The sequence below is a fragment of the Gadus morhua genome, chromosome 13 (genome assembly GCF_902167405.1).
Source record: "Gadus morhua chromosome 13, gadMor3.0, whole genome shotgun sequence".
NCBI classification, from domain to species: domain Eukaryota; kingdom Metazoa; phylum Chordata; class Actinopteri; order Gadiformes; family Gadidae; genus Gadus; species Gadus morhua.
This window is the reverse complement of record NC_044060.1, coordinates 9,979,488-9,995,003: the sequence shown is the minus strand read 5'-3', so window position 1 is coordinate 9,995,003 and position 15,516 is coordinate 9,979,488. Positions and strand designations below refer to the sequence as shown.

Here is a 15,516-nt window from a genome sequence, read left to right as displayed (position 1 = left end):
GCGCGCGTGCGTGTGTGTGTGTGCGCGCATTTTAACATATACAAATATAATGATTCCCATGTAGGAGACTGAGGGCCCTGTATGTTAACCTAAAGAGGGCCCTGTATTAACCTAACACGGACCCTGTATATTAACCTAAAGAGGACCCCGTATATTAATCTAACGAGGTCCCTGTATATTAACCTAACGAGGACCCTGTATATTTACCTAAAGAGGGCCCATTATATTAAACTAAAGAGAGCCCTGTATATTACCTGACGAGGTCCCTGTACATAAACCTAATGAGGACCCTTTATATTAACCTAAATAGGGCCCTGTACATTAACCTAATGAGGACCCTGTACCTAACGAGGTCCCTGTACATAAACCTAACGAGGACCCTTTATATTAACCTAAATAGGGCCCTGTACATCAACCTAATGAGGACCCTGTACATTAACCTAACGGATCCAGCTGAACGTAGGTTCACACACGTCCCAGGCTCCTACATACTCCTACCTATATTCACCAGGTTTCCGATTTGACAGTATTGGGGGAAGATATTATAATATATTTCATTCCTTGACTGCTGCGATCTTGCATTTAATGAATGTTGCTTTGGTCAGCTCTAGTTGAACATAGTTGTACATGAACTGCGACATGGAGGAGAAAGGGATTGTTGCCCGTAATATTCTCCCGCAGGAGCCTCGCTGCCTGCCGCCCGCTGCCACGAGGCACCACCACCGCGAAGCACCACCGCCCAGCAGCGGGCAGCCGGCAGCAGGCAGCCAGCAGCGGGCAGCGCGCGGTTCAGTCTACTTCAGATTGATGTGGAAGTGGAAGAACCAGAGACGTCGGAGAACCCGACAAAGTAATTTGTGGTTCATAATATCGTCTGGAGGCGCACACAGATTTTTGGCCGTGATAATACAGATATCTATGTATAATACGATATTATTTAGATATAGATCTCCAGGACTCCCGCCGGAACATCTGTAGTGTAGAATATTTACAGAACACGGCCAAAGACTGAGTGCGCCTCGCCATTGCGATACATCCACTGTAAACAGAGCGCATGTTACCGTGGCCGCAAGCTGCTCAGGGCCACACCCCCACCCTCCTCCTTGACTCGCCTCTCTCCTCCTCATTTGCATTAAAGCTACACCGAAACGGCGTGTTTGGGGAAAGCTCAATGTGCGACTGGCTCATAGTGGCTGTAATTCTGCACCACGGTTGAATTTCGGGAACGTCTTCAAATACTGTTAGGGGCCCACTAATATCTATATTAAAGCATCCATAAAGCTATAGCATGCCATGGGACCTTTAAAGTAATCAACCAAAAATAGTCCCCTCCATCCCTCTATGGCTCTGCAACTGAAACGTGTTGCATTCATGTATCTGCGAGAAGATTGTTCATTTTGCTTTTGGTTTTGCGCATGCTAATCACTTTACTCTTTTTGGTGGATTGTTTAAATTTTTGTATAGTAGATCCTCAGATACATGGTTACTTCATGTGCAGAAATATACCTAATTAAGGTGATTAAGGAAAAGAGAATTTTGGCTATATCATTTAGGCCTACTGTTACTGTTTGTCTGCTTGTCTCATGGACCTATAATGAAAAGTTTCTGTTTTAAAAAACACTTTTAACGTAGCCCCTCCATCTTCACTGTGTTACCGTATGTACCCATTCGCAAGCGCATTAGACTATCGTATATGAAACAAATTATGTCTATGCGCAAATTAACGATCCAACTCGAAAGAATTTGTTAATTGGAATGAACAAGATCCGAAGATCCGAGTCCGCACCACAGCTGGTATAGGTAAGATTCAAAAGTCGAAAATAGTAGGCTATACAAGACTTACGAATTAAACATCTTCCCCTTCTCTGCTCACTCCCTCCCTTTCTCTAGCATTTAGAAGGGTTGCGTTTCACGCACCTGTGCTTGACAGGCTATAAGACCCCGTTTGATCAGAGAAGAAATTTACTTATTGGTAAGAAATAAGCCGGGAGTGGTCTAAGATCTAAATTGGCTCATACATATGGCAGGCGCACTGAACTCAAATCAGTACTCACAATAAATTTAAATACCAAAATATGATGGCAAGCGGTGATTAACGGGGTCCGAGCAAAATGAAAAGTCAAGAACACACTGATGGAAGATATATATGGAAGACATATAAATATGACATATCATTTTGAAGGAAAGATGTTGATGAAGGTGTTCCCCTTGATGCCATACTGTGCCTCGGCTTTCAAGTGAGTGGGCTGCAGAGCATGGCCGAACGTCATGTTCAGCTTGTTCATAATGCTCTCATCGGGATTCGAACTCTAAGGATCACCAGTAAAAGGCATTATCCCATGGAGCCACTGATAAACCTGAACTGTAGCCTTATTCACATGGTAAAAATGTATTGATAAGCACACAAAATCCCGAAAACTCAAAGGACACATTTCACAAGAGAATCAAGGCCCTTCTTAAAAGAGTATACAGATCCACCAAATGATAGTCGTATGTTATACAATAATAAAATGGTCATATAGGAAAAATGGTCTTAGGCTGTGGACGCTTAGCTTTTCTATGAAATTGTGTTAAAAGTAAACATTTTAGAGCAGAAGACTGAGGTGAAAAAAATGCATCTGATTTAAGAGATTAATATGATGAAAGAATTTTAGTCCAGGTCAATCTGGTAAGGAGAAATAAGGATTTGTTCATATTTTTTTTAAATAGTGCCTCCTTTGGGTGCAGTACCAAAAAGTTTATTGGTAGTTGGGAGTATTGGTATCCACCTTATGATAGTAGTATGTTATTCTATACAATAACAAATGGGCTAACTGCTCCAACTTTATTGGCCAATATTTCTCAAATGGAACTAAATAAAAAAATATGGGGTTTTTTTAAGAGCTGCATCCGATTTTAGAGATTAATATCATGAAAGAATTATGAGTCCAGGTCAATCTGGTGAGGAGAAATAAGCCCAATAAATGACTTTTTACAATAGAGCCACCTTGGGTGCAGTAGCCTACCATACCTTATTTTCAGGTTAGACTTTTACAAAATTTCGGAGAAAAAATGAACGGTGCAGAAACAATAGTAATTATAACTGAAAGATATGGGATATGCCATTTCTTAGAAAGTTAACTCAAATGATGGCACAACAGCACCTTTGATTAACGGGAGACAAATGTTCCAAAAAATCTTTGGGCGTTATCAATCAAGCACTTGAAAAATTTGACGGATTTATTAAACCTACGGCCGTGTGGATGCAAGTCCTTGATACCACTCATCGATACACTTGGCATATTACAAAACATGAGGTAAAAGTGAGATGAAGTTCCCTCACGGGAAAAATAAATTTATTTGAATTTGAAACACACTCAAATCGATCCAGCTAAGCTATTACCAGCATCGTGCTAGTGGACGCCTGATTCAGATTTGAACCACCGGGATTTCAATTTTACGTTTGCTATTCGCATATTTTAACCTTTGTAATGTTTTTAAAGAACAAACGCTGCTTTAGATTATTGTACCCTGTAGCTACTCATTGTCTAACTAAATGTTTCAAGGGGGAACTACCACCGCTTATATATCCAACTTACCCTGTAACTATAGAGAAGGGTAAGTTGGATTGCTACCATTTACTTGCCTCAAAATATGGAAGCACAAACTAATTGAATTCCAAAGTAGGTAAAAGAGTATATTAACCATATAAATGAGCTGTGATTGCCGAGTTTCATCTAATATATTTGTATATTATCTTACTATATTTGCTTGTGTCTTGAGGAGCTGTAGCTCTTGCTGGTAGAACACAATTGCAAGGCTCAGGGGGAAGACTTTCAACATGTTAACGTCTTGTTAGACGCTATAAGGGTTTAAATGTAAGCATAATAATTCATGCAGAATGTGACATCTCTGCTTCAGTTTTACACAATACTGGTGTAAATAGTAAAGAATGAAAAATACAACTTACAAAACTTTCAATGAAAACATTCTCTTCCAGTAATGAGCAAACACAACTAGGTTTCTGATATATATTTGTCATGTTTAACTTATTACCTGGACAAAAGCAGATGATGCATGTATTTAAAAAAAATGAACTATGAAATCAATTTAAAATAAGTTTGGGTAACCATGGCGATAATCTCATCGGACAGCCAATGAGCGGAAGGCCATTATGCAGATACATGTTGGGGTGATCGAAAGGTTAAGCTCGGAAACACGTGCACGACATCAGGCATTGCTAAAAACGCTAAGAGGCCACAGCGAGCAGATCATCGGTTGCTGCACCGGCCTGTAGTCCATCGGCGGTTGTTTGGGTCATGCAGAGCACTGGAGTCCGGCTGCAGGACTCTCCATGGGTTTGAACTCAACACAAGCTGAATAGGCTACGATTAGTTCAGAGTAATTTGTTGGTTCACTTTGCACATCGATAATTTGCAAGCGCGTGAAAGAAACCTTTGTGAAAATGTTGCTTCAGACAAAAATAAACATAGTATGTTCCTGGTTTTATACATTGGGTAAGCTGACGACTGCAACGCTTGTCTTGCTACATTGATCTCTGATTTAATCGACATTGCTGGACCATAACATTTGTGCTAAATAGAAAACGGAACCGGGTCAGCCTCCAGAGTCCAGTTGAGTGTAATGAAGCCACCTGCACACGAAGAAGCACTTCTAGGCCCTGGACAGGAACATACAATCAGATTAGGCTCTGCATTGAGCAGAGAACGAGACCAAAAGTTGCTTGGCAAACCATAAACTGGGTTCTTTTTAAGGTTACACTCCATCCCCAGAAACAGCAGGCTATCTCTCCTCAGAACATTAAGCGTAATCGAAGCAAAATAAAAAGGTAGCCTCACTATTTGACGTGTACCACAAGGCCGGTAAATACGTATTGTCAATACTAGCAGCCTTTAAACCGATGACCAGTAAAGTGGGTGGCATACGTACAGCTTGCATAGCGTAGCAAATTGTAGCTACATGGCCCAGCTTTAGCACCAAGCATAGCATTGTGTATCTAAATGGCCGGCGGCTATAGCCCGCAGCGTAACATATAATAGCTACTTGGCCCTGCTACAGCACACAGTGTAGCATAGTGATGCTACACTGTGTGATGTAGCATGTGGCATTGAGTAGCAACACGTAGCGTCATGGCCGGGCTAAAGTACGTAGCATAGCATCACTTAGCTGCATGGCTGGGCTATAGTACCGATCAGGACATTTGAAGGGCCTGGGCGGGTGGGCAGTGTGGACGCCTGGATGCAGAGAGTGGGGCCGAATGGTACGGATGACATGTGACTCCACTTTAGAGGTCACCAGCTGAATGCAGTTGCCATGCCAACATTATTAAAGAAGCATCAAAAGGCTTCCTGGGTTTAATATAGCGGTCAGAGAGGGCATTGGAGGTGGAGGGCCGGCTCCTTCAAGACACTTTCAGCGCCAGCAGTAAAAGGACCACGCAGAGTCGCTCCCGGAGGCCAGGGGCCAAATGATTGGTCGAAGATGTGGGAGGAGGAGTTGGTGTCACCCCCAGGCGGTCTCGGCGATGATGAGGTGTCAGGTCCAAACCCGTCTGAGAGTTGAGGACAGCACACTTCCAATGCAGATGCTTCAAGGTTGACACCTCACAAAACCAGTTAACCAATGGGAACGTTCCCATGTGTTGTCGTTAACCACCAACCCACCTGTTAGGCACTCTTTCCTTCAATGTAAACACTCTGAGACCTGAGCCCAAAGCACACGGAGCGCACATTTTGCATCACATTTGTAGCGTGACCCAAACAAGAACTACAATCGTAAGGTTTTAACAGAGCAAAGCACAGAGAGCATGCATGAGGCGGGGTTGTGTTTTTACACTCGCCTCAAAGGGACTCAAGTCTATGTTGGATGCTAAAAGTTCAAACAATTAAAAATGTGCTTTAGGCACTACACTCTACTTTAACTTTGATAGAACCTCTGCGACAATGACTTCCTGTGATGTCAGTGACTCCTCCTCATGACCAGCTTGGTTCAGTTGTGATTGGGAGACACATCCGTCTATTATTCATCGTCTCTCTTCCTTCTCTTGTGTTCAAATATTTTTTACTGATATGAGACGTCCCCCATTTCATCCTCCCTCTCTTGCTCTTCCTCCTCCCTCTCTTCCTCTTCCTCTGTCTATCAGAGATGGGTGTCTTGCTCCTCTTCCTCCTCCTCACATCCTGCTTGGTTAACGAAAACCTAGAGGGGAATAAACAAGAAACATTACCAAGAATCCTATCAGAAACGTGCCGAATCTTTAGTATACATTCAAATGATACCATACTTATTTAAAGGCTCTTATTTGACCCCCAGATGCATTACGGGTAGATCAGTGGGCCAGTTGGTACAGTCCAATGGGTACAAGGGTCGGCTGATCTACCCATCAAACATTTGGGTCGACACTCCTACTTCTGATGTCAAACTGGATCGATTTTTGAAATGGCTCATTTTGAAGACTGAAATATACCTGGAATTAAAATAGGGGTTCTTTAATTAATTCATCCCCATGGACTGGGACACGGCTACAGACCCACAAACACTTCTGAACTGTCCCAGCATGCACATGTTACTCACCTGCCAGCGGCTGCTGTCGGCCTCGCCCCCTTCACGGCTCCCCGCCAGCCCATTGGTGCTCGCCTTCTTCTCCTGCATCTCAGGCTGGCTGTCATTGGTCACGTCCAGGGTAGGGTTGTCATGGCAACCGTTCTCCACAAAATGAAGCTCCTCGGCTCGAGACTATTTGGGGGGGGGGGGGGGGTTGTTACATGGGAGAGTGTGTGTCTTAGTTTATGTGCTAGTAAGTGTGTGACTGACTCTCTGACTGACTGACTGACTGACTGACAAACCTGACAAACCTCACAATTGTTAGTGCTTGGTACTTGGTTCTATGAACATCCTTACTGTACCGACGGCGATATATTGTTTCTCTTTCTTCTGACAAAGACACTTATTGCAAGTCGCTGTGGTTAAAAGCGTCTGCTAAATGCCCTAAATCTAAATGTAAATGACTGACTGTGTGTGTGAGTGAGTGATGACAGTGTGTGTGTGTGTGTGTGTGTGTGTGTGTGTGTGTGTGTGTGTGTGTGTGTGTGTGTGTGTGTGTGTGTGTGTGTGTGTGTGTGTGTGTGTGTGTGTGTGTGTGTGTGTGTTAATGTGTCCCCACCATTGTCTTTGAGGCCAGGAGCCGTCTCTGCCAGCAGATGTATCCCAGGCCGGAGGAGATGATGAGCAGGCAGACTGAGCCAATGATCAGTAGGACTACCAGCAGCTTGCTGTAGTCCCCTCTGCTGGCAGCTGGCTGTACTGCACAGCTGCTGGCTGCCCCGAACTCCAACACACCAAGCTGTATGCAAACACACACATATATATATATATATATATATATATATATATAACGTATACCCCAAGCTGTATGAACACACAAACACACACATTAAATATAAATATACTGTATATATATATATATACTTTTTATATTTATACTTATATTTATGTATTCACACACACCAATATCTATCCCTTTGTCTGTCTGTCTGTCTGTCTGTCTGTCTGTCTGTCTGTCTGTCCGTGTGTGGATGTGTATCTGGGGCTGGGTGAGGCTGCACACCTGGGCACTGGTTAGACCAGCCATCTCCACACACACTCAGGGAGAGATCTCCTTCAAGGCAACATGGAGCACTAGGCCATGTATCGTTACTTGCAAAAACTTTCCATGAACCGGATTTTCCACACCAACACCCTGCACCCTTTGTTTGGAGGAGCCAGCAAAAGTCACCTAGGTGGGGTGTAGCATGGTCTTTGGCTCAGTGTGTTACCTGGATTAAACTCTTTCGAACCTCTCCCAGCATCTGAAGCACCTCTTTAGTAGCGATCACACCTGAAACATGCCAACATAATATAATATACATATCTGTTATGCATATGTATGTGAATAGCGTGTTGTAGGGGGGTAATATGAATATGAATGGTGGGTTGTATGTGTGTAATGTGCGTGCTCGTACCGTGGTTGGAGGCCACGTTCATGAGCAGCTGGGGCTGGTGGTGGTTCGGTTTGCTGAGGTATAACACCCAGGATTCTTCAGGGCTGCTGAGCCTGCGAGCGAACACACGCTCCATCAAATCCAGTAGCCTCACTCCCTGGTCTGCACGGAACTCCTCCTGCACACCAAACACGCGCACAAACGCACACGCACACACACACACACACACACACACACGCGCACACACACACACACACACACACACACAAAGGGTTTGGGAAATGTTTAATTTTAGTCAACATCGTGCAAATGCCCTGCACCCATTTTCCTAAACGAGAGAACCACAGCATTAATGAGCCAGTCACAGCCCTAACGAGCCAATCACATCATTAACAAGCCAATCGTATTGTCTTGTATAAAGTGGCGTAGTTTAGTGCCGCCTCATTGGAGCTGTGTCCGAATACTTTTTTTGTAGCCTCTTTTAAAGCTTTCAGTTGGCTACATCTTAGCTACTTTATCCTTTATTGCACATTTGCGGGGGAGGGGGGGTAATGATACTACCAGTGTGTAGCACCCACCAGGGTGACGCATGGATGCCAGTATGGGCTAGCCGCTAGCACACAGTGGCTGTCACAGTGGACAGCCACTGTGACAGCCTATCTCTGTCCCAAGGTATTGGGGATATAACAAAGGCAAGAGGGTTGAGCAGCCCTTACTGGCCCTAACACCTCTTCCACCACCAACCAGGGGCGCCGCTAGGGATTTTGGGCCCCATGAAAAGAATGAAACTTAGTGTCATTATTTTTTCTGTATTATAATTTCATCATCATTAGGGGCCTCTCTGGGCCCCCTTCCATCATGGGCCCCTAGAATCCGTCTCCTTTACCCCCCCTTTTCGGCGCCCCTGCCACCAACTGCTCCCCCATTCAAGGAAAGACCAGGACCAGCCCTGCTTGGCTTCCGTAGAAACCATTACTGCTATGCAGGAAACCATAGGGATAAATATAATCATCTCTCATCTCTAATCAACTCTGAACACAATTCTAGCCGATGGGTATTGATACAATTTTGATACAATAATCTTCCTGGACTCACGCAGTTCATGTTGTGGCTGATATTTAGGAAGACGTAGCCACGGCCCGCTAACTCACTCCAGTCCACACACACCACCTAGTGGCCAGAAAGAGAACCACAAGGAGGAGAGGAGAGGAGGGGAGAGACAGGGAGAAGAAATGTTAGCAAAGCAGTTATCTGTCCATCTGTGAGTCTGCCCCTTCTGTGTGTGTGTGTGTGTACCTGTTGGGCCTTCAGCAGTTCGTCTAGGTGAGCCTCTGTCAGGTGGAGCTCTGTGACTCCGCCTCCTCTAACCTCTGATCCCGGAGCCATCGTTGGCGTGGTAAGTCCCAGCAAGTCCCAGGAGAAGTCTGTGGTATGGGGGAGGAGCCTCGGATTCTTGAAGTCCTCGGATTCTAGAACACCACACGCCAATCATTAAACACCGTCATCACATCATGAACCAAATGCCCTTAATGCACTACCTAGGATACTACGCACACGCACACACACACACACACACACACACACACACACACACACACACACACACACACACACACACACACACACACACACACACACACACACACACACACACACACACCTTCCTCTGTCTCCACAGCTGGCTGCAGGGGCCCTCGAGTTGGGGCCAAGCCCACTTCGGGCACAGTGGGATTCAGGGTCAAAAGGTCCAGTTGAGAAAGTCCTGTCTCCTCGTCTTCCTCCTCGTCTTCCTCTTCCTCAGCTGTTAAACAGAAGGAAGAACAATCTAAAATACTTTCTGATCTCACTGTGCATCTCACTGTGTGACTCGCTATACTAACTATATTCTCTTAAATGCCTTTATCGATTTGACTATTCTAACCAACCCACACCTCTACTAATGCACCCCTCTAAAACTGTTCACTATTCTATGTACAACAATTTTAACTAAGTATTAAAGTAGTATAGAAGTTAGCTGTTTAGAATGGTTACCTCACTAACTATGTGCTACTCTATTGTCCACACTTTTAATCCACTGGTGCCTGCCATCCAAATAAAAGTGTGGTCGTTTATCTCCTCAGAGGAAGTACCTCTTGGAACGTCAGACCATGCGAATCCCACCAGCCCGAAGTCTGTCCCAGTCTCCGTCTCCGTGGTCTCCGTCGCCACTGGATGCAGGGAAGAGGAGGAGGACGCGGGTGTCGCTACGGTAACAGAGTTGCGGAAGATTCCGTTTCCACTGGCCTGCCCCTCCCCCTCCCCCCTCGCCACGGGCATCACCTACAGAACAACATGAGTAGGCTACCATCAGCACTAGTTATAACTGTAGTAGTGATTAATGTAGTAGAAGTATAAATAATATTATTAGTGATTATTAAAAATCCTTTTAAAGTATGAGCAGGAGCATTATTATTCGTGCTACAAGTTGCTCAAATCTTGAGATGAAGAACTTGATGTGAAAGAAGAATGGCCTGTGCTCCAAACCTCTGAGACAACGGCAGCGGGTATCTCCTCCAGCCCAGGGTGGTGGTGCCTCCCTGGGGGGGACTGGTCAGCTGGCCTAGGGCCGGCCTCGGGGGAGGACTGGGGGAAAGATGGACTGTAGCCTGGCGAACACAAAGAGACACGTCAGAGACTATGAGTCTCCCCAAATCGTTCTGGGGTTGGGGGTCGGTCATGTGTTTGTGTGTGTGAAGGGGAGTATACTGGGGTTTGAAGGAGAGAGAGAGAGAGAGAGAGAGAGAGAGAGAGAGAGAGAGAGAGAGAGAGAGAGAGAGAGAGAGAGAGAGAGAGAGAGAGAGAGAGAGAGAGAGAGAGAGAGAGAGAGAGAGAGAGAGAGAGAGAGAGAGAGAGAGAGAGAGAGAGAGAGAGAGAATGTAGGCGAGGAAGAGACAGAGCCCAGATGTCATGAAAACAAATACATGTTCGAAGCACCGTCCTAGAACACACAATGGAGTATACCTACCTTGGTCTGAATATTACTGCATCTAGAAGTTTCAGCATGGCAGTGAATGAACTCTAAGAAAAAGCCTGTAGAGCCCTTTACACAATAAAATCTAAATTTTACAACATAAACATACCTATCTCAATCTGGTGCAAATTATTCAACAGTATAATAGAGCCTATCGCGCTGTATGGAAGTAAGGTCTGGAGTCCACTCAGTGCACATGACTTCACTACATAAGCATCCAATAGAGGCCCTACAACGCATGTAGGGCAGATTAGGTCGTTACCCATTGGCTGCAATACTTATCCAAAAACTAGCACTAAAATTCTGGATGCACTTAAAATGTAGTCCCAAGAATACACTTCATTTTGAAGCACAAGAAACCCAGGAACTGAACCTTGACAAGAGTCCCCTGTGCCAGCTGGTGCTGAAGCTAACTAACACACATCGAGCTCAGTCCAGCACTGTTTCCCAAACACCAATTAGAGTCAACTAAATAATTAATCAAGAAAAAGAAGACTATTTGGAACATTGGACAAACCAAACCTCAAACCAAAGTAGAATGAATTCCTATCTGATCCTGAACAGAATTACAGAAGTACAGGCTCAGTGACCACAATCTTGCAGTGGAAACAGGCAGACACAGAAAGACCTTTGTTGCCGAGGCAGGCAGAGAAGGTTGAGACAGAGGAGCACTTCCTTTTATATTGTAGAAAATATGACATTTTAAGACAGATGTACTTTTGCAGAAATGGAACATAAGGACAACATTGAGGGAGAGAGAGAGAGAGAGAGAGAGAGAGAGAGAGAGAGAGAGAGAGAGAGAGAGAGAGAGAGAGAGAGAGAGAGAGAGAGAGAGAGAGAGAGAGAGAGAGAGAGAGAGAGAGAGAGAGAGAGAGAGAGAGACTCCATAATGGTTGCTTACTAACCAATGAACGCGTCCAGATCGGGCCGCGTGTAGTTGCTCTCCTCCAGGTCCTCCCAGAGCTGAACACCTCCATCTTGCCCCTCTTCCCCCCCAGGCCTTTTCTCCCAGCCCTCCTCCTCTCTCTCGCCTCCTCCTCTCCTCTCCCTCTCCTCTCCTTCCTCTGCTCGTTCTCTGTCCTCGGTGTCCCCTCCGTAGAGTCCCGACGCCTCCAGGGAGGAGTCCGCGGCCCCCGGCCCGGCCCGGGGCTCCGTCTCTGGGTCGGGGGAGTCGGGCGTGCCCCGGAGCTCCTGGGTCTCATGGGGTGGGTGGAGGTGGACCATCCTCTGGAAATGGACGGGTTTGAAATGCTTCTTGTCAAAAATGAAATGGATATCCATTACACTAAGGCCCAATCCCATTTCTACCCCTTACCCCTTCCCCTTCCCCTTTCCCCTTCCCCTTCCCCCTTCAAAACAAGGAGGAGGGGTAAGGGGAAGGGGTAAGGGGTAAGGGGTAGAAATGGGATTGGGCCTAAATCCCTTAGCAGACGGTTTCATCCAAAGCCATTTAAAATTAAGTCATTGTCTGAATTTCCGCATTAAGTCGCTTTTGATAAATGCATCTGTTAATTGACAACAAATAGTATAATATAGAATGAATCTGTAAAAGGCTTGATCCCCACCTCCATCACCTCCACTTCGTCCAGCGTGTGTTCTGCAGTGGTCAGTGCGGCAGGGGCCCTGGCTACGCCCCGGAGGGGGTTGTTCTGCGTCGTGTTGGACTGAGAGGAGGAGAGGGTCTTGGCCTGGGAGGACCGAGCCGTATCCTGGACCTCCGGACGGCTCATGTCGTGGACCAGATGGGGCTGGGCCAGGACTAACTTCTGGACTAGCTGACGTCGGGGTCTGGCTAACTCCTGGATTGGAAGAGTTCGGACTTTGGACAGCTCTTCTTGGTGGGCCCTGATTGGCTGGGGCCCTGTGAGAGGCTCCGCCCCCCCTGTGACCAGGCCTGAGGAAGAAGAGGATAAAGAGATGATGATAGTTTTTAACGAGCTTCCCAGAGTCTGTTGTTCAACATTTTGGTTTGATCAAATGTGATTAATTCTTATCGGTACTGATGTGTATGTGTCAATTAGTTCTGAATCAAATCTAAAAATAAAACATGTTCTGTGTATCTTCCTATTTATTCATTAGAACCATTCATCTATTTTTATATTGATGCATTCTGTTCTTTATCCATCCATCTATTCATCCATCTGGTTCTCTGCCTATTTGTCTGTCGTTATCCGTCTGTAATCATGGTCTTAGACGAACCGTCTGTCTGCTTGTATCTCTGTCTGTATTTCTGGCTGCATCTCTTTTCTGTCTGTTTCTCTGTATCCCTGTATCCCTGTCTGTCTGTTTCTCTGTATCCCTGTATCCCTGTATCCCTGTCTGTCTGTATCCCTGTCTGTCTGTCTGTCTGTCTGTCTGTCTGTCTGTCTGTCTGTCTGTCTGACTGTCTGTCATACTCTGGTTTCTTCTGCCTGATTTCCTATCTCTCCTCTGTCTATCTGTCTGTCCATCTGTCCCATCTTGCATCTCTTTGTCCATTGTGCCTGGCTACACAGATGGTCGTCTGGATGACCTCAACGAACAGATTATAATGTCATGATGGGTTGCAATTTAACATAATAACTTAGAGATGGTTAAATTGAGGTATTAGTTTATAGATGGTTAAATTGAGGTATTAGTTTATAGAAGGTTAAGTTTAGGCATGAGGTTAGAGATGGTTAAGTTGAGTTATAAGGTTAGAGATGGTTACTTGAGGTATGAGGTTAAGTTTAGGCATGAGGTTAGTGATGGTTACGTTGAGGTATGAGGACTTCTACATTATTAGGTTTTACAAGATTTATCTTCTTCCAAATACTGTGCATGTATCCTCCCCTGTCTGTCTGTCTGTCTGTCTGTCTGTCTGTCTGCGTTAGGGATTCATCCAAAGCCCTGTAGATATGTGGCCCCTGATCAGCTTATACCACAACACACACACGCACGCGCACGCACACACACACACACACACACACACACACACACACACACACACACACACACACACACCTCCCCAAATCTTTCTAAATCTGGGGTTGGGGGTTGGGTCTGTGTGAGTGTGTGTGTGTGTGTGTGTGTGTGTGTGTGTGTGTGTGTGTGTGTGTGTGTGTGTGTGTGTGTGTGTGTGTGTGTGTGTGTGTGTGTGTGTGTGTGTGGAGGGGGGGGAGATAGGGGAGAATAATGGGGTTTGCAGGAGAGGTTTGAGTGCGTGTGTGAGAGAGAGACAGACAGACAGACAGACAGACAGACAGACAGACAGACAGACACAACTGCACACAGACAAACAGACAGACAGACAGACAGACAGAGACACACAGACACAGAGAGAGAGAGAGAGAGAGAGAGAGAGAGAGAGAGAGAGAGAGAGAGAGAGAGAGAGAGAGAGAGAGAGAGAGAGAGAGAGACACACACACACACACACACACATACACACACACACATACAGAGACAGAGACTGGGTTTTGCGTTTGAAGGACAGGTGCAGATGAAGATGACAAGGTAGTTCCCGATACGGTCAAATTGAACTAAAACTTTGTTGAATATTTACACGGATTCCGGAAACCCCCTCGCCCTACTAAAATGGTTTAGCCACATCGCGCCAACCCGTATCTTATTATAATGCTGCAGTCCCGTCTCACTTTCTGTGTAAACACTGCAGTGTGCGCGCTGCGTGCCATCCCAAACACATCCACACATTAATCATTATAGCATTGCGATATATTCACACGCACGCAGGCCTAGATAATACCACAACATGGGCTAAAGAAAATCAGTTTTTCACACGGCGTCATGCTTGTCTATGAAATGCGGACACGATTAACGACTACGAGTTCATGCATTGCTATCTGGCGATCCGTATAGCGAGGTTCAGACTCACCGATCAGCAGCATCTGAAAGAGCGCCGTTAAACCGGCGGCGGACGGCATCCTCACGGGCTGATGATGCCGTTGATATCGGAGCTTGTGGTGGTCAACGAGGATGAAAGACAAGTCAAGGGTACGTCATTCTCGTCACCACGGCCCTTCTCTAGACCCCGTTCCTTGGCTTCCCTTACGTCTGGTATCTGACTGTCGGCTGACAGAGCGGAGTACACACCTGGTTTGCCGAATATATCAAGACCAGCGGTCCGCGTTCCCTCCTCCTTTGAGCTTCAGGGTGGAATTAAGACCAGAAGGTTAGAAACCCCTGAGTCTGGGATGTGAACGTGACGCAGCACAGCACGATAGGCTGCGATTCACCCGATCAGGACTTGATCCAAAGAAGCGGTCTGCCCAGACTGGGTTAGTGTGGGTGGACGGGGGTGGGGGGGTCCACACTGCCATTGCAAAGTAGTGTAAATGTAATATATACTTCACCATGTCAACTTACTTGATAAGATATCCCAATTATTTTAGTTAAGATGCCATTAAGATTTAGAATGTGTAAAATGTATTGCGGGCATGTACCAAGCCCCCTGCGGAGACGCCCCTAATCACAATAATCTGCATTGTTTTGCTGAGACCTGTTTCAGATGTGCAGAAGATCCAAGGCTTAATTGCTCCGAAATACAAAACA

The 15,516-nt window shown here is 45.7% G+C and overlaps 1 protein-coding gene across 1 annotated transcript; it reads right to left on the bottom strand.

Annotated features, from left to right (window-relative positions):
* Positions 1-3,941: 3,941 nt before the first annotated feature.
* Positions 3,942-15,229, bottom strand: podxl2 (podocalyxin-like 2). Its single transcript, XM_030373963.1, has 13 exons — positions 14,840-15,229; positions 12,555-12,883; positions 11,895-12,216; positions 10,503-10,624; positions 10,109-10,298; positions 9,640-9,780; positions 9,276-9,448; positions 9,075-9,149; positions 8,001-8,157; positions 7,815-7,876; positions 7,163-7,342; positions 6,574-6,735; positions 3,942-6,198 (listed from the first exon to the last, which is right to left on the bottom strand). Exons 1-13 carry the CDS (start codon positions 14,886-14,888, stop codon positions 6,139-6,141), a joined length of 2,022 nt encoding a protein of 673 aa, XP_030229823.1. The 5' UTR covers positions 14,889-15,229; the 3' UTR covers positions 3,942-6,138.
* Between the last annotated feature and the right edge of the window lie 287 nt (positions 15,230-15,516).